Source organism: Hyperolius riggenbachi, chromosome 7 (assembly GCF_040937935.1).
Source record: "Hyperolius riggenbachi isolate aHypRig1 chromosome 7, aHypRig1.pri, whole genome shotgun sequence".
In the NCBI taxonomy this organism is placed as follows: domain Eukaryota; kingdom Metazoa; phylum Chordata; class Amphibia; order Anura; family Hyperoliidae; genus Hyperolius; species Hyperolius riggenbachi.
Window position 1 is genome coordinate 155639872 of NC_090652.1, and position 23563 is coordinate 155663434.

Below are 23563 nucleotides of genomic sequence, written 5' to 3' on the forward strand. Positions count from 1 at the left end.
GGTGACTGGACTGGAGACAGGGCAGATAAACAGGATAGGCATGACTGAAATGACAAACGGCGTGGCAACACGCATCAGCTTCTAGTCAGAAATAACAGCATTGGATGCTGTTTGGCCATGGTTTAAATACCCTGGCCTTCCCGCCAGTGCTGAAGCCCCACCCCCACCGCAGTTACAACAGACCTCAGGATGCGTATGCGCTCCCTCCCTAGGCATTCGCCCACTGCTGCGGATGAAGGATGGTGAAAGCGCCACTCCCAGATGTCTACAGGGACAGCATGAGTACTTTGTGTACTGTGAACTCTGAGGACTTTGCTGGACCCCCGGGCCTCCTGAGTATGACAGGAGTTTAGTATTCAGACAGTTAAAATACTAAAAATAATAAATACATTTGCACAGGATACACTGACTTTGTTGTTGATATTTATTTATTGATTTATTGATTTATTTATTTTTAGGAAAAGGAAGCTACCTTTTGACAGTCATTGCTGTATTATTTTGCATGAGATTGCAACGAGCCACTGAAGTGAAACTACCAGAAGCATATTCTGTTAGCTATGATTAAGTCTCTCGATTAATCGATAGAAGATATTAAATCTTTATAATGTGTTATATATTTAACTATATTTCTGAGCTCAAGGCTGATGGAATACCTCATGGAAATAATGATATTTTTCCCTATGGATAATGGATAGTCCAGAGGTGCCAGAGATCCAGGTCTTGCACTGAGCATGATATGTCTGAATGGTGATTTTTGTAAAACTTTATTTGCTGCAAATAAACAATATGATTTTGAGTTCCAGAATAACATAAACAGTTGCATTTATCATTAAACATGTTTATTCAAATAAACCAAACTCAAAAAATAAAGGCGCTGCAAATGTTTCTTTCTTCTGAAATAGGCTGTGGCATGAATGGATCTGCATCGAAATTAGATTGCCGGGAATGATGTGGGCACATTTCTCACAAAAAGAGTTTGTACACTTCAAGTAGTTGTATTTTTACACACAAGTCTACTAAAACGTTTTGTGACTCCACCTTATACTAGCTGATGACTCGGCATTGCTCGGGTATGTTTTCGGCTGCTGTTGGCTCTGCCCACTTTTTTTTAACCCTAACATGCAAACACTCAATGACCAAGTTTGTGAGCTTTGGGGTCCTTGGCATCAATCATTTGTATTTTATCATTGAAATGAAACAAATCTGATTGTCTGTTTGTGGCTTTGCCCCCTTTTCTGAATTTAAAACCCAGTCACCCAATGACAGACTGTACCAACTTTGAAGCCTCTGCCATTAACAGTGTAAAAATTACAGCACTGTAAATATTACCCTTGAAAATCAATAGGTGAATTTTGATAGGCTGTTGTAGGCTCCAACCCTGGCTCCCATGCTCCCTCTTGCTAGTGTGAATCTAGCCCAAGGCTAAGTCAGAGAAAACACTAGGCCTCAAAGCTGATACCCAAATCTACCTTCAGACCTTAGATCTCTCCCCCAGCACTTTGGATAAAAACTCAACCTGCCTGTCCACCATCTCCACCTGGATGTCTGGAAGATTTTTAAACGTTTAATCTTGCAGCAAATCAGACCTCTCTCTCGCTTACTTAACATTTCCAAGAGAAATTTTTCAAGAGAAAATGTAACTTCATTGTGGCAAACATTTACTTCTGGCACGATTTGCAACACACAAGTAATGCCATACAGAGTTGCACCAGAAATAAATATGTGCATTTATAATTGTTTGCTTGCAAACACTGACTTCTTACACATCTTGCAACGCACACTATTTGCCATGCAGAATTGCGGCAGATATAATTTGTACGTTCATTCACAATTTAAATCTGAGAGGGATAGGGAGCTAGTGAAGGGACTTACGAAGTGGGGCATCTAAAGAGGAGCACCAGAGTGAATAACCCTGGCAGCTGCATGCAGAATGGATTGTAGGGATTGGAGTCTGGTCTTGGGAAGTCCAGGAAGGGGGGCATTGCAGCAGTCCAGACAAGAGATTACCAGAGCTTGGAACAGAAATTTGGTGGTGTCAAGAGTTAGATGGGGCAATTTCTTGCAATGTTGTAAAGATGGAAATGGCAGGACCTGGAAACATTCTGGATGCAGAGATGGCCCGAACAGTAGTCTGCGAATTTCCACTGTTCGCATTCGCGGCGAACAGCGAACATTTGGGGTTTTCGACCCACCCCATACATCATCATTGAACTAAAATGTGACCCCTTACCTCACAGTCAGCAGACACATGGCAACCAATCAGCTAGCACACCCTCCTGGACCCCCACCCCCCACCCCTCTATCAAAAAGCAGTTGTGGTGGTCATATTGGATTCATTCTCTGCTGGCTGCTTACTGTTTGTGAGAGAAGGGTCAGACTTGCTGCAGATATCTAGGGAAAGCATTAGGCAGGCCTGTGTTCTTGTTCCTCACTTGCTGTGAAAGTACTCCAAACAGCCCTTTTGATGGTCAGTACATTGGTCTCCTGTATTTTTTTTGGTGTGAAACTCCATGGCCCACTGACACCCAGAGCTGTGTGCACACTACTGCTGTTACTACATTAAGTTGCATGCACAGTACCACTCCAGTGCATTATTATTTCACTGTATTCTGATAGTACTATTTCATTTCACTGTGTGTGACACTCCACAGCCCACTGACACCCAGAACTGTGCATAATGTGATTTCTGCCCTTTAGGGATTAAAACCCGACTTTGCATCAACTCTGTAATTTGTGGTGGGACTTTTGGCATGGATTCCCCTACTGGCAGGCCACAGTCTAGATATTAGACCCCTTGAATCACTTTTGTGGCCAGACCAGAAACAGTCTTTGTAGGTTTTAAAATTCACCTGCTCATTGAAGTCTATGGAGATTCGCCAGATCCCCTTGTTCGTGAACAACGGAAGTTCGCGTTCGCCATTTGCAAATGGAAGATTTGATGTTCACAACAATTCTATCTGGATGTGGGGTGAGAAGGAGAGTGCTGAGTCAAGGGTGACACCTAGTAAGCAGGTTTGAGGGACAGGGCAGATGGACATGTTGTCAATAGTAATGGAGGCATCAGGGAGAGGACTGGATGAACGGGGTGAGAAGATCATAAGTTCAATCTTTCAAAGGTTGAGTTTTCAAAGGTGCGTACACACGCACTACTATATAGAGAACGACAGGTCCGTCAGACCCTCCCGCTGGGTGGGCATTCTGCCAACAGTAGTGCATGTGTACAGTCTGTCTGCAGACTGATAAGGCTGTTTCTGAACGATCTGCTCATCGGGAGGGTCTGACGGACCCGTCGTTCTCTATAGTAGTGCGTGTGTACGCACCTTAAGTCTCACTCGCTTATCACTAGTGATGAATGCTTCTGCCACTGTTCAGGCAATTCTGGTGTGGATAATTTACTAAAGAAGATGTGCAGTGAACATCACACTGACTCTTCACTTTAAATATCTAATATTAAAAAAACAATTTTTAATAGGGAAATGTTTGCCCCCAACGATATTTGAACTGAATATATCATACTCAATGAAAATCTGTCATCAAACTGATCTTAGGCCCAGTTCACACTGGCAACTAAGTGGCAAACGGATCCATGAAAACGGATCTGATTACCGGTCGATCGGATTCTTTCACTCCATTGCTGTTCAGCTGTTTCCATTTCCATTCCGTTTCCCCATATCCCCCCAGACCCCCATCACCAAAGTGTATTTTCTGTCTAGAACGGTCCATTTCTTCACTAGTGTGAAGAAATGGTCCGTTTTCTCATTGCCTCCAATGCAGTGCTTGTTTTCTTTCCGCTAGGCTCAGCGGTCCGGGAAAAATTGCTGCAGAACCAAATTTGCGGTCTGTTCAGAGGATTGTGCAGAACAGATCCGTTCGATCGTACGAATGTGAACGGATCCATAGGTTAACATTGGATCCATTCCAATCCTTTACATTTTGTTCCCTTCCAATCCGGGAATGGATCATTTTTTAATACTAATGTGAACCGGGCCTAAGACTGCATGAGGAATCAGTTGAAAAGGGCTCCTGTGCCATCTGTATTAAAAGGGCGCCTCCATAGACTTCAATGTTATTTCTGCAAATATGGGCTACAAGGTGGTGAAAAGGGTTCCCGAGTTTTCTTTCGGCTACAAGGTTTTCGATTCAGCTAAAAACGAGCGCCCCTTTGTAGCCCATATTTTTCATTCGGCTACAAGGTTTTTGATTCGGCTACAAAAGGGCGCCCCTTTGTAGCCCATATTTTTGATTTGGATACAAGATTTTTGGCTACAAGGTTTTTCATTATGTTACAAAAAAGAGCGCCCCTTTGTAGCACATATTTTTGATTTGGCTACAAGGTGTTTAATTCTGCTACAAAAGGGGCGCCCCTTCGTAGCCCATATTTTTTATTTGGCTACAAGGTTTTCGGTTACAAGGTTTTTGATTCCGCTACAAAGGGCGCCCCTTTGTAGCCCATATTTTTTATTTGGTTACAAGGTTTTTGATTCTGCTACAAAAGGGGGCCCTTTATAGCCAAGAATTTTGATTCAGGGGTGAGGGGGGGGGGGGGGGGGTTAGGATTAGGCATTATATGCAGGGGGGGTCTTAGGGGTTAGGCACCACCGGGGGGGGGGGGGGGGCTTAGGGTAAGACACCACCAGGGGAGGGTTCTTCGTGAGAGTAGAGAGAAGTTAGGTCATAGTAATCACTGGGGGGGGGGGGGGTCTTAGGGTTAAGCACCACCAGTGGGGTCTTTGGGTTAGGTACCACTAGGGGGTGGTCTTAGGGTAGGGTAAAACCAGGAAACGGTTCTGTGTGAGAGTAGGGAGAAGTTAGGTCATAGTAATCACCGGGGGGTCTTAGGGTCAAGCACCACCAGAGGGGTTTAGGGTTAGGCACCACCAAGGGGGGTTAGGGTTATGCACCACCAGGGGGGTCTTAGGGTTAGGCACAACCAGGGGAGTCTTAGGGTTAGGCACCTAAGGTTACGGCCCCATTTACACTTAATCAGTTGCTCTCAGTTATAACTGAAAGGACAACTGATTTTCTAAATAATTCCCATGTTCCCCAATGGCTCAGTTCACACTATACGCATTTTAACTGAAATATTTTTCATAATGCACTGCTATGGTGAAGAAAAAAAAACACGTACCAACTGATTAAGTTTATATGGAGCCTTAGGGTTAGGCACCACCGAGTGGGGGTCTGGTCTTTGTGTTAGGCACCACCGGGGGGGGGGGTGTCAGGATTAGGTGAGGGTTCTGTGTGAGAGTAGGGAGAATTTAGCTCGTAGTAATCCCCAGTAGGCCTGAACAGTTTTAGGAAAATATTGAATTGCACTATTTCTGTCAGAAATTGCGATTTTGATTCGATTCACGATTTTCTTCAAATCAAGCTTTAGTACTAAATTTACAATGTACAGTAACATTTATAAAATGCATTGTCAGAAAATGACATCATACTATCTGATTGATAGTATGATCAGTGCTGCTCGGATACCCATTTTCACTATCTGGATCTGATTCGGATCCGGATACCCAGATATCCGATCCGCGTCGGATATCCGAGTTTCAAATTTTCCAAACCGAATCCGAATCGAATATCCGACCCCAGTAACCGGAATATCCGGCCAGATTAGGATATCTGGATAGAAAAACTGGAAGTGGCCTTTAAATTGCTTTAAAAACGATTTTTAGGGTATATGAGGCATGTAGCATCATTATTTTTTAAAGGGGAACACTAATTGATGATGTGGGGACTTAAAATCCTCCCCTCCCCCCAAAAAAATAGCTGTCAATTAACATCAGGACTAGGTTCCAGGAAGCGGTCGTACTGCCGCAGTTGGGGCCTCCCCACAACTTGGACAGCACAGACACCTCCAAAAAAATTACACAGCAATTGTGTTCAGATAATCACTATGGCACCTAGTGTGCCACAGGTAAAACATTACAAAAGGAGAGGTTCCAGTAAGTGGTCGTACTGCCGCAGTTGGGGCCTCCCCACAACTCGGACAGCACAGACACCTCCAAAAAAAATTACACAGCAATTGTGTTTACATAGTTCACCATGGCACTTATTGTGTTGGTACCACAGCTGTAAAAAAAATTTGAACCTGGCTTAATGAAGATGGAGCCAGGAGGTTGTGGTGGTAAAGGGTGGTGAGACAGGCATAGTGATTCCTACTCAGCCACTTCATTTCCCCCTCTTGCCAACAACAGGGGCCAGGAACTCACCAACCGCACAAGCCTGGTTCATTTTTAATAAAAGTCAGTCTGTCCACAGACTGGGTGGACAGACAAGAGCGCTTCTCGGTGACCACGCCACTGGCCGCACTGAAGTACCTTTATGACAGCACGCTGGAAGGCGGGCAGGACAGCACTTCCAGGGCGTACTGCGCCAGCTCACTCCAGATATCCAGGTGCTTGACCCAGTAATCCAAGGGGTCCACAGGGGTGTCGTGTCAAGCCCGCTGTAGGACCCCATGTAGTCGGCCACCCTCCGGATCAGATGCTGGTTCTGGCTTTGATAGCCGGATGCTGCTGCAAGCACCTCCTCTGTAGGCAGCGGTACTGGTGTGGTGGCATAGAACGCCTTTGTCAGAGACAGCAGGTTTGTTGGGCGCATGCTGCTGCTGGATGCAGGCACCTGCTGCTGTGCTGGCTGGACTGTGACAGCAGGGGGGGTGGGAGTCTGGGGGAAGGCTTCCTCCAAGCACCGAACCAGAATCCAAGTCCCTCATTCGGCGCACAGGGTCTCCTCCTACAGGCAAGAACTGAGCCAGCTTCCCCTTCAGCCGTGGGTCTAGCATCAGGGTGATCAAGATGTCCTCCCGAGCACGCATCTGCTTCACTCTTGGGTCTTTACGCTGGCACTGCAGCATGTGCGCTGCCATGGGGAAGAGGGCTGCCATCTCTGCTGACACATACTCGTCTTCATCACCCCCAGTGCTTTCCTCCTCTTCTGACTCCTGAGCCTCATCCTGCTCTCTCCAACCCCGCACCACTGCAGCTGCACTCCGCTGTGCCCCCTCCTCTTCAAGGTCAGGGACCTCCAACTCCTCCAAGTCCTCAAACTCCTCCTTCTGCCACACAGAGGTGGACTGCGAAGGTTGCTGCTGCTGCTCCTGCTGGATCAAGGCTGCCTCTCCCACTTCCAGCAGAGCATTAAGGGCCTTTTCCAGCATGCACACCATGGTCACCCACTCACACAGCGACGCATGGTCCCGACTGAACATGTTGGTGGCCTCCAGGAAGGGTGCCAGCACCAAGCACACCAGCTGCATTTTTCCCCACTCAGCAGGGCGGATGATGTTCGGGAGGTGGGCGGTGCTGGTCCCTGGACAAGTTGGCCTCCATGCTGGCTTTGGCCAGGTAGCGGTTGACAGCCTGCCTCTGTTCAACCAGACGTTCACACATTGCCAGGGTGGAATTCCAGCGTGTTGGAACGTCTATAATGAGCCAGTGCTGTGGGAGGTTCAGCTCCAGCTGCACGGCTTCCAGGGATGCTGTGGCACCACCCGAGCGGCGAAAAATGACCCATGGTTTTCCTTGCCGCTCCCAAGAGAGTGTCCATCCCCTGGTAGGTGCGCAGGAATTTCTGCACCACCAGGTTCAGGATGTGGGCCAAACAGGGGATGTGGGTGAGGTTTCCACGGTGGATGGCGGCAACCAGGTTTACCCCATTGTCGGCCACCACCTCTCCGACTGTGAGGCCTCTGGGGGTCAGCCAACGCATCTCCTGCTCTTGGAGCTTGGCCAGGACGTGGTCTGCCGTAAGCTTGTTCTTCCCCACGGTGACCATCTGCAGCAGCGCTTGGCAGTGGCGGGCCTTCACGCTGCTGCTGAGGCGGGGGTGTTTGATGGTGGATTTGCCGGAGGATGGACCCGGATCAGAGCTGGAACCTGCTGCACTTCCCCTGACCCTGCTGCGGGGTGGCACCACCCACTGAGGTGATGATGCTGCCTCCTCACCCCCTTCCACCAAACTGACCAAGTGCACCGTGAAGGACAGATAGCATCTGGGGATTGGCCAATCCGGCACTGCGCACTGCAGGAGCGCACACACCTGGCTCCCCTCCTGCACAAATGAGTATGGGAGGAGCTGGGAGGACATGGCCCTTGTAAGCAAGCCGTTCAGCTGGCGTATGCAATGGCTGCCGTGAGGCTGAGCCCTGACCACAATCGAGTCACTCACCAGGGTCTGGTGGTGGCGTTTTTGGCTTGCACAGGAAGCCAAGGAGGGAACATAGGAGACCAGTGAGGAGGACTGGCTGCCTGAACAGGCCTCAGTGTCAGCAGGAGTGGCAAAGTGGGTCATGGTGCTCTGACCACTGCAAGGGCCAGCGCCAGCTTCCTTCAGCCTCTTGAATTCCGAATGCTCCGTTTGGTGTTTATTGGCCAGATGGTTAATGAAGCTGGAGGTGCCATAATTGGAGGGGTTAGACCCTCTGCTCATCTTCACATGGCACACATTACAAACTTGCTATCAAGTGAGGGCAGATGAAAAAACTGCCATATTGGGGATTGCAGTTTGCCCTTACGTCGCTCAGAATGGGATGCTGCAGATGCTGATTTTTTTCCCAGCGGTGGTTGGGGCCTGGGGTTGAGTGGTGTGGCTGGTGGTAGTAGTGGCAGATGGAGCAGCAGGCTGTAAATCACACATTCCATGTCCACTGCTGCTCCTGCCAATCCCTGCAATGCTGATCCTCCGTGCCAGAACCACTGAATCATCCTCCTCCTCAAAGTCAGAGCTATCATCCCTGCGGTCGATGGTAGTCCGGGTCCTTCACCTCATCATCAAGATCAAACTCCCCCTCCTCGAACAACTGCTGGGATGATGAGCCCGCCTCAAACTCCTCTTCTGCTGACACATCATGGACGGACCCCCCCCCCCAATAACCACCGTCACCATCTCAGAATCTTCCGTGAAGCCCATTGTGCACATAATGTTTTTTCTAGGGCTGGTGGTGGCCTGCTCGTCATCCACCATCAGCTGCATCACAGGCATGGTGTCTTTTTCCTCCAAATTGCGCCGGTGACCCTGCTTGAAAATGGCCGCAACACGCTGCTGCGTCTCTGCAGCGTGACTCCCCCTAACAGCTGGACGGCCAGTGGGTAGCGGCGGAATGGAGACTGATGCGGCAGAACTGCTGACGGAGGCTGCAATGTTGCTCCCTCTCCTCTTGGTCTTGCTGCCCCTCCCCCGGCTGCCAGTGCCAGACATAGTACAAGATATGTGTTGATGTCACAGACAGGCGCGTCATTAGGGCAATAGATCCGAAGCACGTGCTACGGATATCGCCCAGAGTGCCTCTGAGCACCTGCTGTGGGGCACTTGAAAGGAAGCGTCGGCTTCTGTTGCTATGGCGCCGCTTCTCTATGCTCCACTCCGAGGTAGGACAAGTGCCCCGGTCCCCAAGGGCACCCATTGGGGATTTTACACCCCCCCTTGGCCGCCCGCTACCCCCCCCGCGGCCGTCCCCGCTACCAGTCAGGCAGACGCAGCACAGCTTCAGACCTCTGACCAGCCGGCGACCACTATGCGGGCGCTAGGACCTAGCGGACACCGCACTGATATGCGGAAGTGACATCACTTCCGCATATACAGCGTGGTGTTCACCGAGATCGGTGCTCCCGCTCTAACTGGTCGCCGGCTGATACTGAGGTCTGAAGCTGGGCTGTCCCTGTCACTATCTAACCTGGGGGGTCCCTGTCACTATCTAACCTGGGGGGGTCCCTGTCACTATCTAACCTGGGGAGGGGGGGTCCCTGTCACTATCTAACCTGGGGGAGGGGGGGCATACCTGGCTGTCACTATCTAACCTGGGGGGGGGGGTCCCTGCCACTATCTAACCTGGGGGGGAGGTCCCTGTCACTATCTAACCTGGGGGGATCCCTGTCACTATCTAACCTGGGGGAGGGGGGTACCTGGCTGTCACTATCTAACCTGGGGGGGGGGTCCCTGTCACTATCTAACCTGGGGGGGGGGTCCCTGTCACTATCTAACCTGGGGGGGTCCCTGTCACTATCTAACCTGGGGGCGGTCCCTGTCACTATCTAACCTGGGGCATCCCTGTCACTATCTAACCGGGGGCGTCCCTTTCACTATCTAACCTGGGGCGTCCCTGTCACTGTCTAACCTGGGGGGTCCCTGTCACTATCTAACCTGGGGGGGGGGGTCCCTGTCACTATCTAACCTGGGGGGGTACCTGGCTGCCACTGTCTAACCTGGGGGGGTCCCTGTCACTATCTAACCTGGGGGGGGTCCCTGTCACTATCTAACCTGGGGGGGTCCCTGTCACTATCTAACCTGGGGGGGGGTCCCTGTCACTATCTAACCTGGGGGGGTCCCTGTCACTATCTAACCTGGGGGGGGGGGGTCCCTGTCACTATCTAACCTGGGGCGGTCCCTGTCACTATCTAACCTGGGGCGTCCCTGTCACTATCTAACCTGGGGGCTCCTGTCTCTACCTAAACTGGGGGGCACCTGTCACTACATACACTGGGGGCTCCTGTCACTACCTAAACTGGGGGGTACCTGTCACTACCTAAAATGGGGGGTACCTGTCACTAATTGAGCTGGGGGACTCCAGTAACTAAATAAGCTGGGGGGCTCCTGTCACTACCTGAACTGGGGGGCTCCTGTCACTACCTAAACTGGGGGGCTCCTGTCACTACCTAAACTATCTAGGCCAGCCAGCCCAACATCACCACCAGCCAAAGAGCCCAGAATCACTGGCAAAAAGGCCACAGCATCACCACCAGTCAGGCCAGCATTTACTTAAACCAGCCAAGCACAGCCCAGCATCACCGCCAGCCAGCCCAGCCACAGCATCACTGCCAGCCAGCCCAGCCACAGCATCACTGCAAGGCGTTTCAGCCCACACATCATCCCCAATCCAGACAAAAATAGTATTGCCAGCCAGGCATGGCAGCCAGTAGAGGAGAATTCAGAAGCCAGGTGAGAGGTGTTTACCATATTAAGGGGGCATTCTGCGCATTTATGTGAAATGCTATCTATTTATGTGCCTCATGACTGCTGAATTTGTCTTGTTGGGGGCCTCATGATTTGGGGGCCTCAAGATTGCTGAATTTTTCTTGCTGGGGGCCTCATGATTGCTGAATTTGTCTTGTTGGGGGCCTCATGATTTGTTGGGGACCTCAAGATTGCTGAATTTGTCTTGTGGGGGGCCTCAAGATTGCTGAATTTGTCTTGTTGGGGGCCCTCATGATTGCTAACTGCGAGACTATGGGAAAAGCTGAATCATCATCATTTGAGACAATAGCATTAAACCTACTTTTTTCTTTTTTTTTTTTAGCTTTTTAAAACAGAAAATAAAACTGGGGGGTTCTAAAAAAATAATACATTTTTCAGGAGTAGGATGGATGAAATTGTTTATCTTCACAGTTTATGTTCAACTTTGATTTTCCATAATGTTCATGTATGAGTTAAAATGTTTGTATTTAGTTTAAATTGATGTTGGCACCAGAGTTACATCTTCCCCTACTATCCATGGCGGCCTGGAGGGAGAATAGTAATTAGCGCCACCTGCCAGATGCGCCTGGCTAACGGAAAAGAACCACTGTTAGGCCTAGTGCACACCAGAGCGTTTCGGCTGCGGTTTGCGATCCGCTTGCGGGTACGGATCCGCTAGGGTAATGTATTTCAATGGGCTGGTGCACACCAGAGCGGGAGGCGTTTTGCAGAAACGCATACTCCCGGGCTGCTGCAGATTTTGGATTGCGGATGCGTTTCTGCCTCAATGTTAAGTATAGGAAAAACGCAAACCGTTCAGAAAAACGGCACTTCAGAGCGGTTTGCCAGGCGTTTTTTGTTACAGTAGCTGTTCAGTAAAAGCTTTACTGTAACAATACATGAAATCTACTACACCAAAAACACTTCCCAAAACCGCAAAATGCTAGCTGAAACGCTACAGAAAAATAACAAAAAGCGTTTCAAAATCTGCTAGCATTTTGCGGATCTGCTAGAGGGTTTTGGTGTGCACCAGGCCTGACTCTGTGCCTGTACTGATAGCAAACTAGCTGCAGCGTTTGCTGATCTCTGCCACCTCCAGTATGTACTGTATAAGCTGTTACTCTGTGTCTGTACTGATAGTAAACTAGCTGCAGTATGTGCTGATCTTTGCTACCTCCAGTATGTACTGTATAAGCTGTTACTCTGTGCCTGTACTGATAGTAAATTAGCTGCAGTGTGTGCTGATCTCTGCTGCCTCCAGTATGTACAGTATATGCTGTTACTCTGTGCCTGTACTGATAGTAAACTAGCTGCAGTGTGCTGATCTCTGCTGCCTACAGTATGTACAGTATAAGCTGTTACTCTGTGCCTGTACTGATAGTAAACTAGCTGCAGTGTGTGCTGATCCCTGCTACTTTCAGTATGTACAGTATTAGCTGTAAAGCCTGGTACACACATACAATTTTGATTAGCCAATTTTATTAGCAAATTGTATGTGCGTATACATCTTTGATCTATGCCTATACTGATTGTCAATTATCTAAATAAAGGACATGCGGCTCCATCCAATATTTTGATGGGCAGGCCCGTTATCTGTAGCTTACACCGCTGCTAAGTTCATGTAAATTTGGCCCCACCCATGGCCACGCCCACTCACTGTATGGTCACGGCCATTTTTGCCGCAGCGCGCTACGCGCGCCGCATACACCCCTCGCCTTGTGCCCCCAGGTGCCCCCGATCTCCAAGGACCCTAGGAACGCCCCTGCTCACAGATGATGTGTGGGGTACTTGTACTTTATTAGTGGGCTTGGACTGTGAATCAGCACGGAGTGACAGACAGCAGAGTACAACAAGTCACACTGACACTGCTCACTGCTCAGTCAGCAGCACAGCAGCACTCAGGGCTGGATTTGTACTTTTTACCGCCCAAGGCCCACTATCACCAGGTGCCCTTCTGACCTATGGAGCCTCTGTCCATGAACAATATCTCAGATTCTATTCCCCCACTGTAAACAGAGTGCAAGACAATGCCCTTACATGATTTCAACAACAAAAAAGCAGGTAAATGAAGCCTGGAAGTGCTCAAATCTCTTTCTGATGCTTACATGGACTGGCCATTTACAAGCTCAATACTCAATAAACAATAATATATTCTACAGTGTTCATGCAAACTAAGGAGATAAGGTGGAAAAACATAAGGTAATTATACATACTGTAGTGCATAATACACTACAAAGAAGGAGCTAAGTCAGCGCTATAATGTCATTTGTGACCAGTTCAGTCAAGCATTCATGGTGTGCAAGTGCAGCATGCACTCAGTACAAAAGAACATCAGATTGCAAACAGTATCATCAATAGACAAAAGATGTTTGGCACTGCTGCAGTTAATCTTGTGGTTAATTGAATGGAAGCTGTATTAGCACATAAGTGGCATACAGAAACATAAGCAGTGTCCAAACCATGAATATGGGGTCGGATAGCTGAAAAAAGTTTGGATATCCGGGTTACCCGGATATCCGGAATCCTGATGAGCAGCAGTATGATGTCATTTTCTGTCATTTTTTGTAAATGTTACTGCAGTAACTTTGTGAAGCTGTGATTAATCCTAGTGTTGGGCGAACAGTGTTCGCCACTGTTCGGGTTCTGCAGAACATCACCCTGTTCGGGTGATGTTCGAGTTCGGCCGAACACCATCAGGTGTTCGGCCAAACCGTTCGGCCACATGGCCGAACTAAGAGCGCATGGCCGAACGTTCCCCGAACGTTCGGCTAGCGCTGTGATTGGCCGAACGGGTCACGTGGTTCGGACCCGAACGCGCTCTGATTGGCCGAGCGGTCACGTGGTTCGGGTAAATAAATACCCGAACCACGTCATATCTCCGCCATTTGTCTGTGGGTTTAGCTTTGGGTAGGCAGGCAGGGTAGTTCGCTCTCCAGCCACGCTAGCCAGGGTCCCCCGGTCATTGTGTGTCGCTGCTGGGAACAGTAGTACACCGCTCGCTCAGCCACACTATATATAGCATTGTTTACTGCCACTGTGTACCTCGCTCAGCCACACTATATATAGCATTGTGTTTACTGCCACTCTGTGTACACGGCTCAGCCAGACTATATAGCATTGTGTGTACTGCCACTGTGTACCTCGCTCAGCCACGCTATATATAGCATTGTGTTTACTGCCACTCTGTGTACACGGCTCAGCCAGACTATATAGCATTGTGTGTACTGCCACTGTGTACCTCGCTCAGCCACGCTATATATAGCATTGTGTTTACTGCCACTCTGTGTACACCGCTCAGCCAGACTATATAGCATTGTGTGTACTGCCACTCTGTGTACACGGCTCAGCCAGACTATATAGCATTGTGTGTACTGCCACTCTGTGTACACCGCTCAGCCAGACTATATAGCATTGTGTGTACTGCCACTCTGTGTACACGGCTCAGCCAGACTATATAGCATTGTGTGTACTGCCACTCTGTGTACACCGCTCAGCCAGACTATATAGCATTGTTTACTGTCACTCTGTGTACACGGCTCAGCCAGACTATATAGCATTGTTTACTGCCACTCTGTGTACACCGCTCAGCCACACTATATAGCATTGTGTGTACTGCCACTCTGTGTACACCGCTCAGCCAGACTATATAGCATTGCGTACTCTGCCAGTCAGTGTGTATATTGCTGGGATCAGTAATACTCCACTCACCGCCAACCACTATATGAGCTCACCATGAGTTCCTCAGAGACCTCCGCTGTGAGCAGCACTCCCAACAACAGCAACAGCCAACGCCCCACGCAAGCTATAACATCCACCCCAGCAGCCAGTGGTCAGCAGCAGCCCTCCCCGGAGGAGAACGTTGTGTCCATCGGTCCGTCGCCAGAGCGATTAATGAGGGCTGCCATTGAGGAGATGATGGGGCCTGATGTGGAGGAGGAGGTCTGGCTCAGGCCAGCATCCCAAGTTAATGTTGAGGACGATGAGGGGTCTGTGTCTGGGGATGTTGGGGTGGCAGAGGTGGTGGGTGGGTCAGACTCAGTAGAAGAGTTGTATGATGAGGATGATGATCGGGACCATCTGTATGTGCCTCAGAGTCTGACCCCGGAAAACATGTTGTATCGTGTGTTTAGGTACTAAAATCAGCGTTCCCACTTCCCAGTACTGCCCGCAGTGCCCGGGTCCATGGATCCATATAATTTTTTGGGCAGCACTATCAAACTGTGGTACTATGAGTGAGTTGCCATGGTCCTTCTGTGCTGCCTGTCACACTCACCGTCTGTCTGCAGATGGATTGTTCAACACAGCTACGCCATCTGACATGTAGTCCTGGACCTTGACCATCTTCTCCAGGCGATTGGTGTTGGAGGACGTGGAACTGCCCGATTGCTGTTCTGTGGGCTGCTGCATGGGTGTCAGAAAATGTTCCCACTCCAAGGACACTGCCAATACCATTCCCTTTTCGGCACTAGCAGCAGCTTGTGTTCTTTGCTGCCCTCCTGGTCCTCTTGCTGAAGTCAGTCTGTCGGTGTACAACTGGCTAGAGAAGGAGGAGGATGTCAATCTCCTCTCTAAAGTCTCCATCCTCAAGGGCCTGCTGGAATTGTTCCATTTTTGACCTGTCTGACACTTTCTTCAATCAGTTTTTTAACATTGTGTTTGTATAAACTGGGTATAAACCCAGTAATTGGTGTTGTCCAGATTCCAGAATAATGAATAATAATGAATAGTGAATAATGCGCGGGCCGCGTTCAATGCAGTCTAGCATGAATTGAGCCATGTGTGCCAGAGAGTCCTGCCAGACTCCTCTGTCTTCATGTTCTTGTGAGCGTTGTGATTGTTGTGATGCACCATATTCGTCACCAGCATCACTTTCTTCCTCTTCTGCTGTCCATTCCCGCTAAATTGTGGAAGTCCAACGTGCACCGCTCTGTCCCTCGGCAGTAGTGTTGGGCGAACAGTGTTCGCCACTGTTCGGGTTCTGCAGAACATCACCCTGTTCGGGTGATGTTCGAGTTCGGCCGAACACCTGGTGGTGTTCGGCCAAACTGTTCGGGGTTCGCCCGAACTGTTGAATGCATGGCCGAACATGGCCGAACAGGGCCCCTGTTCGGCCGAACAGGGCCCTGTTCGGCCGAATACTGCCCCCCTATGGGGTCGCAGGCATAAGGGGGGAGCATGCCCCGGTCGCGGGGGGGGTCGGAAATTCCCCCCACCCCCTCCGCTAGCGCTCCCCCCTCTGCCCGCTTCCCCATAAAAAAAGTTATAGTACCTGGTGCCTGGTGGCTGGCAGTGGAGTGAGGAGGAGGAGGAGGAGGAGTCCGAGTAGCAGAGTGGGGTTGAGGCCGAGCAGCGGGCGGTTCGGGCGGTTCAGCGCTAGTACCTTGTGGTACTTCCGCCCTTTCTCTGACCTCACGTCCTCTGCGTGATGACGCATACGAGGGTACGCGTGATGCGTACCCTCGTATGCAGAGGACGTGAGGTCAGAGAAAGGGCGGAAGTACCACAAGGGTACTAGCGCTAAACCGCCCGCTGCCCGGCCTCAACGCCACTCTGCTACTCGGACTCCTCCTCCTCCTCCTCACTCCACTGCCAGCCACCAGGCACCAGGTACTATAACTTTTTTTTATGGGGAAGCGGGCAGAGGGGGGAGCGCTAGCGGAGGGGGTGGGGGGAATTTCCGACCCCCCCCGCGACCGGGGCATGCTCCCCCCTTATGCCTGCGACCCCATAGGGCCCCCATGTTCGGGGGTCCCATTGACTTCCATTGAGTTCGGCGTTCGGGCCGAACATGCCGAACATCTGGCCCATGTTCGGCCTGTTCGGCCCGAACCCGAACATCCAGGTGTTCGCCCAACACTACTCGGCAGTGGGGGCATCCAATTCCTGCTCCAATTCCAGCTGTTCCTCGTCCTAATCTTTGTCATAGCTGGGACCAGCGTTTCCTGAGGCAGGTTGCCTGATGTTGGTATCATCACGCTGATCGTTTTCATCTTCAGAATCCCCCACTTGCATCATGCCAGCGGTTTCCATCTTCAACATTGATTTCTTCAGTAAACACAGCAGTGGTATTGTAATGCTGACTGTAGAGTTGTCACTGCTCAGTCACGCAACGTGGATTGCTCAAAATTTTGGAGGACTTGGCAGAGATCCAACATGGTGGCCCAATCAGATCCACAGAAGCTTGGTAGCTAGCTGCTGGAATGCGCCTCGGCACTGCGCAAAAGCGTGCTAGCATGTGCAGCGTAGAATTCCAGCGTGTAGGGAGGGACATCACCCAGCGAGCGATGGTGCGCTAGATTAAAGCGCTCCTGCATCTCTTGGTGAGTCCTTCAGAAGCGGTACTGGACTTTTAACAATGTTTTTTTTTTTTCCTTCAACAGAAGATCTGCCACGTTGGAGTGAGGAGGACGCCGCCAACCCCGACACCAAGCTGAACCCCGGCGAACTCCAAGCAGAGGATCTTCAGGAACCCTCAAGGCTTTGAGCAAGCTGAGGAGGATCAGCAGTCCCGACGAGACCTCTCCTCATATGCGACTGAGTGCAGTGGAGCTCCCCAGAACAACCTCTCAGTTGTCACTTTGTCACTGGTCACTTTGTCACTTTGTCATTTTGTCACTTGTCACTTTGTCACTTGTCACTTTGTCATTTTGTCACTTGTCACTTTGTCACTTGTCACTTTGTCATTTTGTCACTTTGTCATTTTGTCACTTTGTCACTGGTCACTTTGTCACTTTTCACTTGGTCACTTGTCACTTGGTCACTTGGTCACTTGTCCAGATGATCTCGGTACACCTCCTGCGATTCAAATTCCTGCACACATTGCTCTGGTATTTGGGTGTGATAAATGATGCATCTAACTGGCCACCGGAGGCAATTAAGGCCTTCAAAACATTGAAAGCAGCTTTCTGTTCCGCCCCCATTTTGCGTCATGTTGAGTTGTTGACGTCATGTTCATCCTCGGCCTCGCCTTGCATTTCAGTGCGAGGTGCATTTTCCACAGAAAAAGGTTGTGAATCCGGGCACAACATTTGTGGCTGTTCCATTGACCTTTCACAGGTAGAAGATTGTGGGGGTGGGAATAGCTCCTCCGAATAGCCCATTGTGTCCTGAAAACTACTCATTGCATTGCTTTGCACACACATTTTTTTGTCCTCATGCAAGGCCTGAGTTGCACCTGAAAGCGTGGCCTTCTCTTCCTGCGCCTCCTCCTGTTCCATCACGTCTGCTGCTGCTGGGTTAGCGTTGACGCCCGGTCCCTGTTTATTGAACCTCTTATCTTTATTACATTTATGACTGCATGGCGGTAATAAGCATGCTATCCGCACGCTTCTTGTCCTCATGCAAGGCCTGGGTTGTTGTGTCTCAAAAAGCATGGCCTTCTCCTCCTGCGCCTGCTCCTGTTCCATCACGTGTGCTGCTGCTGCTGGGTTAGCGTTACCGGTCCCTTTTCCTGGAACCTCTTCTCTGTATTACATTTATGACTGCATGGCGACAAAAAGCATGTTACCTGTGCAAAGAAACATGACATTTTCCACATTTAAAAGACAGTTTTTCCTTTGAAACTTTACAATCAATTTTCTCAAAAACTATAAGCTCTTTTTCAAATATTTTTTTTCCTCTTGTACCCACTCCCAAGGTGCACATACCCTGCTAATTTGGGGTATGTAGCATGTAAGGAAGCTTTACAAAGCACGAAAGTTCGGGTCCCCATTGACTTCCATTATGTTCGGAGTTCGGCACGAACACCCGAACATCGCGGCGATGTTCGGCGAACGTTCGCGAACCCGAACATCTAGGTGTTCGCCCAACACTAATTAATCCTAAGCCAATAAAAATTGTGCCTAGTTTCAGGCTTGTTGACTGGCTGAACAGTGACTGACAGGCCATTGCGGAGTCTCAGAGAGCTTAAAGTGACTCTGTAACAAAAATTACAACGTTTTTTCTACCATCCTACAAGTTCCTAAACCTATTCTTATCTGTTCTGGCTCACTGCAGCACTTTGTACTATCACGGTCTCTGTAATAAATCAATGTATCTTTCCCCTGTCAGACTTGTCGGCCTGTGTCTGGAAGGCTGCCACCTCTTCCGTGCTGGTCTGTTCCTCTATGCACACTCCAGTGTGTGTTTTATTTACATAAGCCAGCAGCTTCTCTGCTATCTTATCAGTGATAGAAGAGAGCTGGATAAAAACCTCTGTAATGCTGGGAATACACGGTTCGTTTTTGCCTTCGTTTAAACCTTCGTTTCGATTGTGCCTTTTGTCCTTTTCGATCCCGAAATAATCGAAAATACGGTTAATATCACCACCCACGGTTTCGATTTTTTTTTCGATTCTGATGCTTTCGTTTTTCCAATGATCGAAGGCTGCAAAGAAACGAAACGAAAATCCCTTTTTACAGGGACGGACTAGCATAAACGAACATATAATCGATCTGAACAGCCATCAAGCCTACCAATGGCTCGATTAGATGGATAAAGAGAGATAATATCAAACATGTTCGATCACTAGTCGTTCGTTTTTGGGGTCTATTAATCGAAACTATAATGAGATTATGACTATTTTCACATACGTTTTCAACACTCGATTCGTTTACCGAACGAAACGAAGGCTAAAACGAAGGCAAAAACGAACCGTGTATTCCCAGCATTAGGCTGTGAAAGTAGCTGGCTGACACATACTGAGGAATTACAAACACAGGCACAGGCAGAGCTGTCTGCAGGAAGCCTGTAATGTTCAGTGCATGAGAGAAGAAGGGGACAGAAGGTAAACACACAAATGATCTTTTGAGATTCAAAAGGAAAGCTGTATACAGCCTGCTTGTGTATGGATGTATTTTCTATATGTGGACATATTGTACATCAATCTACTTCCTGTTTTGGTGGCCATTTTGTTTGTTTATAAACAAACTTTTTAAAACTGTTTTTGACTACTTTTAATGCGGCGGGGAGCGGCGAAATTGTGACAGAGGGTAATAGGAGATGTCCCCTAACACACTGGTATGTTTACTTTTGTGCGATTTTAACAATACAGATTTTCTTTAAGGAGGGACTCTAATCCTAGTAGCCTAGCTGATTAAGTCGTGTACTAACAGTTTGCTGAAGGGGCGTAGCTAGAAATCATGGGCCACATAGCAAAATTGTGGTTGGGCACCCCAAAAAAATTAAGCACTTCTGCGCCCCCTTTCACCCAACCCAGCTCTACGTAGCCAGTATGCCTTGCCCCTAGCCCCACCTCAACTGTTGGTGGTACCCAAATCAAAGTAGCCAGATGTAACATTCCCTTCCCATCCCCACGCACAGTACGTGTATGGAGCATTAGGTCCCTTTTCCACTAGCCACGATCCGCTTAAATAATCGGTTTGCTGGCGTTTTGCAGAGGACAATCAGCAACGAAAGTAATGAACAGTAAATGGTGATCCAGCCTCACTAAGTAAATTTAAGCAGGATGTGTAAGTTATGTTGTAACAAAGCATCACCACTTCAGTGGAATGCATCTGAGTTATAAGTGATTTACAGCCTGGTTTACAGCCCAATGTTGCTAAACAGCTCTGTTTCTGAAGTTCCTGGGATCCCCGGCAGCTTTACAGATGATTAAGAAGCTGATTACAGATGACTAGTAATCTCCTAACCCCTTACTCCAGAGCTGGAGCTGTACTGTCCTGTGTGATGCCGCCTCAGAACAGTAGGTCTGAGTGCGCACTGGGAGACGCATCAGGCTAGGAGGCAGAGAAGCCAGAACACCGGCATGAGGAGAGAGTGAGGGGGAGACATGAAAGGATCTAAGCAACAGTAAACTGCATCGAAAGCTGGGACAGGCAGACCGTCTGCCCGCCTTCCTTACTATTGAAGGTGCAAGAATGTAAATTATTAGTGGAGCAGCTTAGCTAGTGAAACAACTACACTGCCGACAGAGCTGGAGGTTCACAGAGAAGGGGTCTCCGATGATTCTTAAGTGGAGCATGGGGTATATCAGTGGTGCTCATCAGAGCTAGGATATTCGAGATACTCGGATATCCTAGCTCTTTTTTTACTATTCGAGCTCGAATACCGAGCTTGAATAGTATTAGCTATCCGGGATGTGCTATCCGAGCGCACTCGGATAGCAAGCAACTATCCGGAGATATCCTAGCTATCCGAGCTCGGATAGCGTCACGAGCTCGGATAGCGTCACGACAGACGTCACCTCGAGTCCTCACAAGTAAATCAGAGGGCTCCCAGCCCTCTGACTGCAGCCAATCACAGAGGGGGAGCCTGGCCAAGCCCCCCTCTATAAATAGCGGACGCCATCTTGCCTCACTCGTCCTGCTTGCGACTTACTGACTGAATGTACTGAGAGACTGCTCCAGTGCTTTTTGTCTGTGTGCAAGTGCATTTCTATTGTTCTAAACCAAGCGTTTTTACACTCCAACACTTGATATTGAACTGTATTGCTTTGTATTGTAAATAGATTGTGTTTTAGGCAGTTTAGTTTGTGTAATTACTAGGGACTAGGGAGGGAGACAGTCTGTCACTGGTGCTGCTGCAGCCAGCAGCTAGGCCCTGTGCCTAGGCAAGGCAGCCTGCCCTGCTCTGTGCTCTAGTCTCTACCTTACCTGTGCTCTCACCTGTCAGGAGGTGGATGTGCGTGAGAGAGCTCCTGGTCTTCCAGGGGATGCCTTGTTGCTTGGAGGCTTGATCCGACTTCTGGACACTTTTTCTGGGAAGATTTCCACCTGAGGTCCCTGCTCCGGGCCTGTGCCGGGCAGGGACTTTCCCTGTACTAACTGGCCGCTCCAGGCATGGAACGGCCAGCTCATTCCCCCCCTGCCACTTCACCAACTCACCCGGGGGATGGATCCTCTTCTGAGGGGTCCGCTGCAGATGATGTCGTCCGGTGGCTGAGGAAAGTGAAAAGCTGCGAGGAGACAATAGTGGAGTTAAAGTGGAATTTCAAAACCCTGAGATACTGATATGGGATCAGCTGGAGGCCGGAGTTTTTGAAAACCGACGTGGACTTGGTCCAGCTCCGGAAAGACATCCGGCAGCAGAAGGCCGAGCTGGCCAAGCTGGAAGAAATTGGGGGCCCCTTTGTGGAGCAATTACGCTACAAGAGGAGGTTCAAAAAGATGCTGCAGCCTGACTCGGATATCGACACAGACGACACCGATGAGGATTGTGTCATACCTGAAGAGAGCTGCACCCCACCAGAGAGACCCCCATGGGTTAAAGATGAAGATACCCAGTCCCCAATCCCCTTGGGTCAGGGCAAGGCCTTCGGTGAGGACACAGCTGGAGGTGAGCCCATGGAAGTGACCGAGAGTGCGGTGGAGCTAGTACCCAGCCCTGTGGTGGGTGCCCGGGAGGGTGCTGGGGGTGTCTGTGCTGCTGCTCTTACTGCCGGGGGTCCGGGCGGCATGGTTGCTGCTGGGTTCTCTGGTGGGGTTGAGGGTGGCGGTGCGGGTGCCTCTGGCGCCCAAAATGTGAGTGCTGTGCCCCCCCCTTCTATGTCACCTGGAAGTGGTGGAGTGGCTGGGGCTGTAATGGCCTCCCCGGGCACCCGCACGGACCCCCACCTTGTTGGAACCCCGGGGCCTGCTTTGGGGTCACTACTAGTGGCTCCTGCAGGGTCTGGGGTAAAGGCAGGGGAGGAGAAGTGCACCCAGGGCTCCGGGGAAGGCCTACCTGATGTCCGTGACAGCGTGCAAGATGGCGCCGGCATCCAGAATAGCAGGGAAGAAACGCCAAGCTTATTTCCGGTGAGGTCACAGGAAGTGACGCATGCAGACATCCATACGCATGCGCCATTCACCACCAGCCAAACCAATGCGGCCGTCAGTACGCATGTACAGAAGCCATGCGGAGAATCCAATGTGGACGACGCGGAGGGTAATCCGCATGCGCCAATGCCGCACGGAAGTCCTGACCAAGGCAATGCGGCCAATGAGACGCAAGCGCCGCCCGAATGCGGAAGTGGTGGTGAGTCTGATGCGGCCAAAATGACGCATGCGCAGGCGTCCAACGCTATCTCCAATGCGGAGGGAACACCCAGTAGTGCGCATGAGCAGGGAGAAGGCAGAAATCCGCAACTGGAGGCGGGTGCCAATAGAGGAAAGATGGAGGCTGATGCTAATGTGGAGGAGGAATTACAAATGGCTACCAAAGGCATGGAGGCGGATGTGGATGGCTCTGAGGAGGTTCTAGAAGCCCGGGAAGAGGGGGAACCCGCTAGAAAAATTCAGGGAACTGGACACTCTTTTGTTGATATGTCTCAAGAGGGCCTGTTTAAAGGGGACTCCTCTGATGATGGGAAAATGGTTTCTATGGGACACTGGACTCCTCCCGACACCGGGTTGGAACAGCTAGCTCAGGAGCTCCTTTTCGAGGATAATAGTATGGAAGATCAGAGATCCCTGGTGGTGGAGTCCGGGACTGTGGAGGGTGAGGACATTCCTTCTTTATTATCTAGTCTGAAGAAACCGAGAAAAGGTAGAAATAAGTTTAGTAAATATACACGGTTACCACTCGGTGATGCAACCGAGGAGGTCGAGCAGGTGGTGGAGGAATCGGATGTAGAGAGTGATGGGGGCCAGAAGGGGTCACTGGTACAGATGGAGGAGGGTGGTGAGGTGCTCCT

The 23563-nt window shown here is 49.8% G+C and overlaps 1 protein-coding gene across 1 annotated transcript in view; it reads left to right on the plus strand.

The window, feature by feature from the left end:
• Positions 1-852, plus strand: part of LOC137524663 (uncharacterized) — a 104778-nt gene extending 103926 nt beyond the window's left edge. The window contains exon 16 of the mRNA XM_068244786.1: positions 459-852. Within this exon, the coding sequence (XP_068100887.1) occupies positions 459-565 (107 nt within the window). The 3' untranslated portion in view covers positions 566-852. The remainder of the gene's footprint in view (positions 1-458) is intronic.
• Positions 853-23563: the final 22711 nt, after the last annotated feature.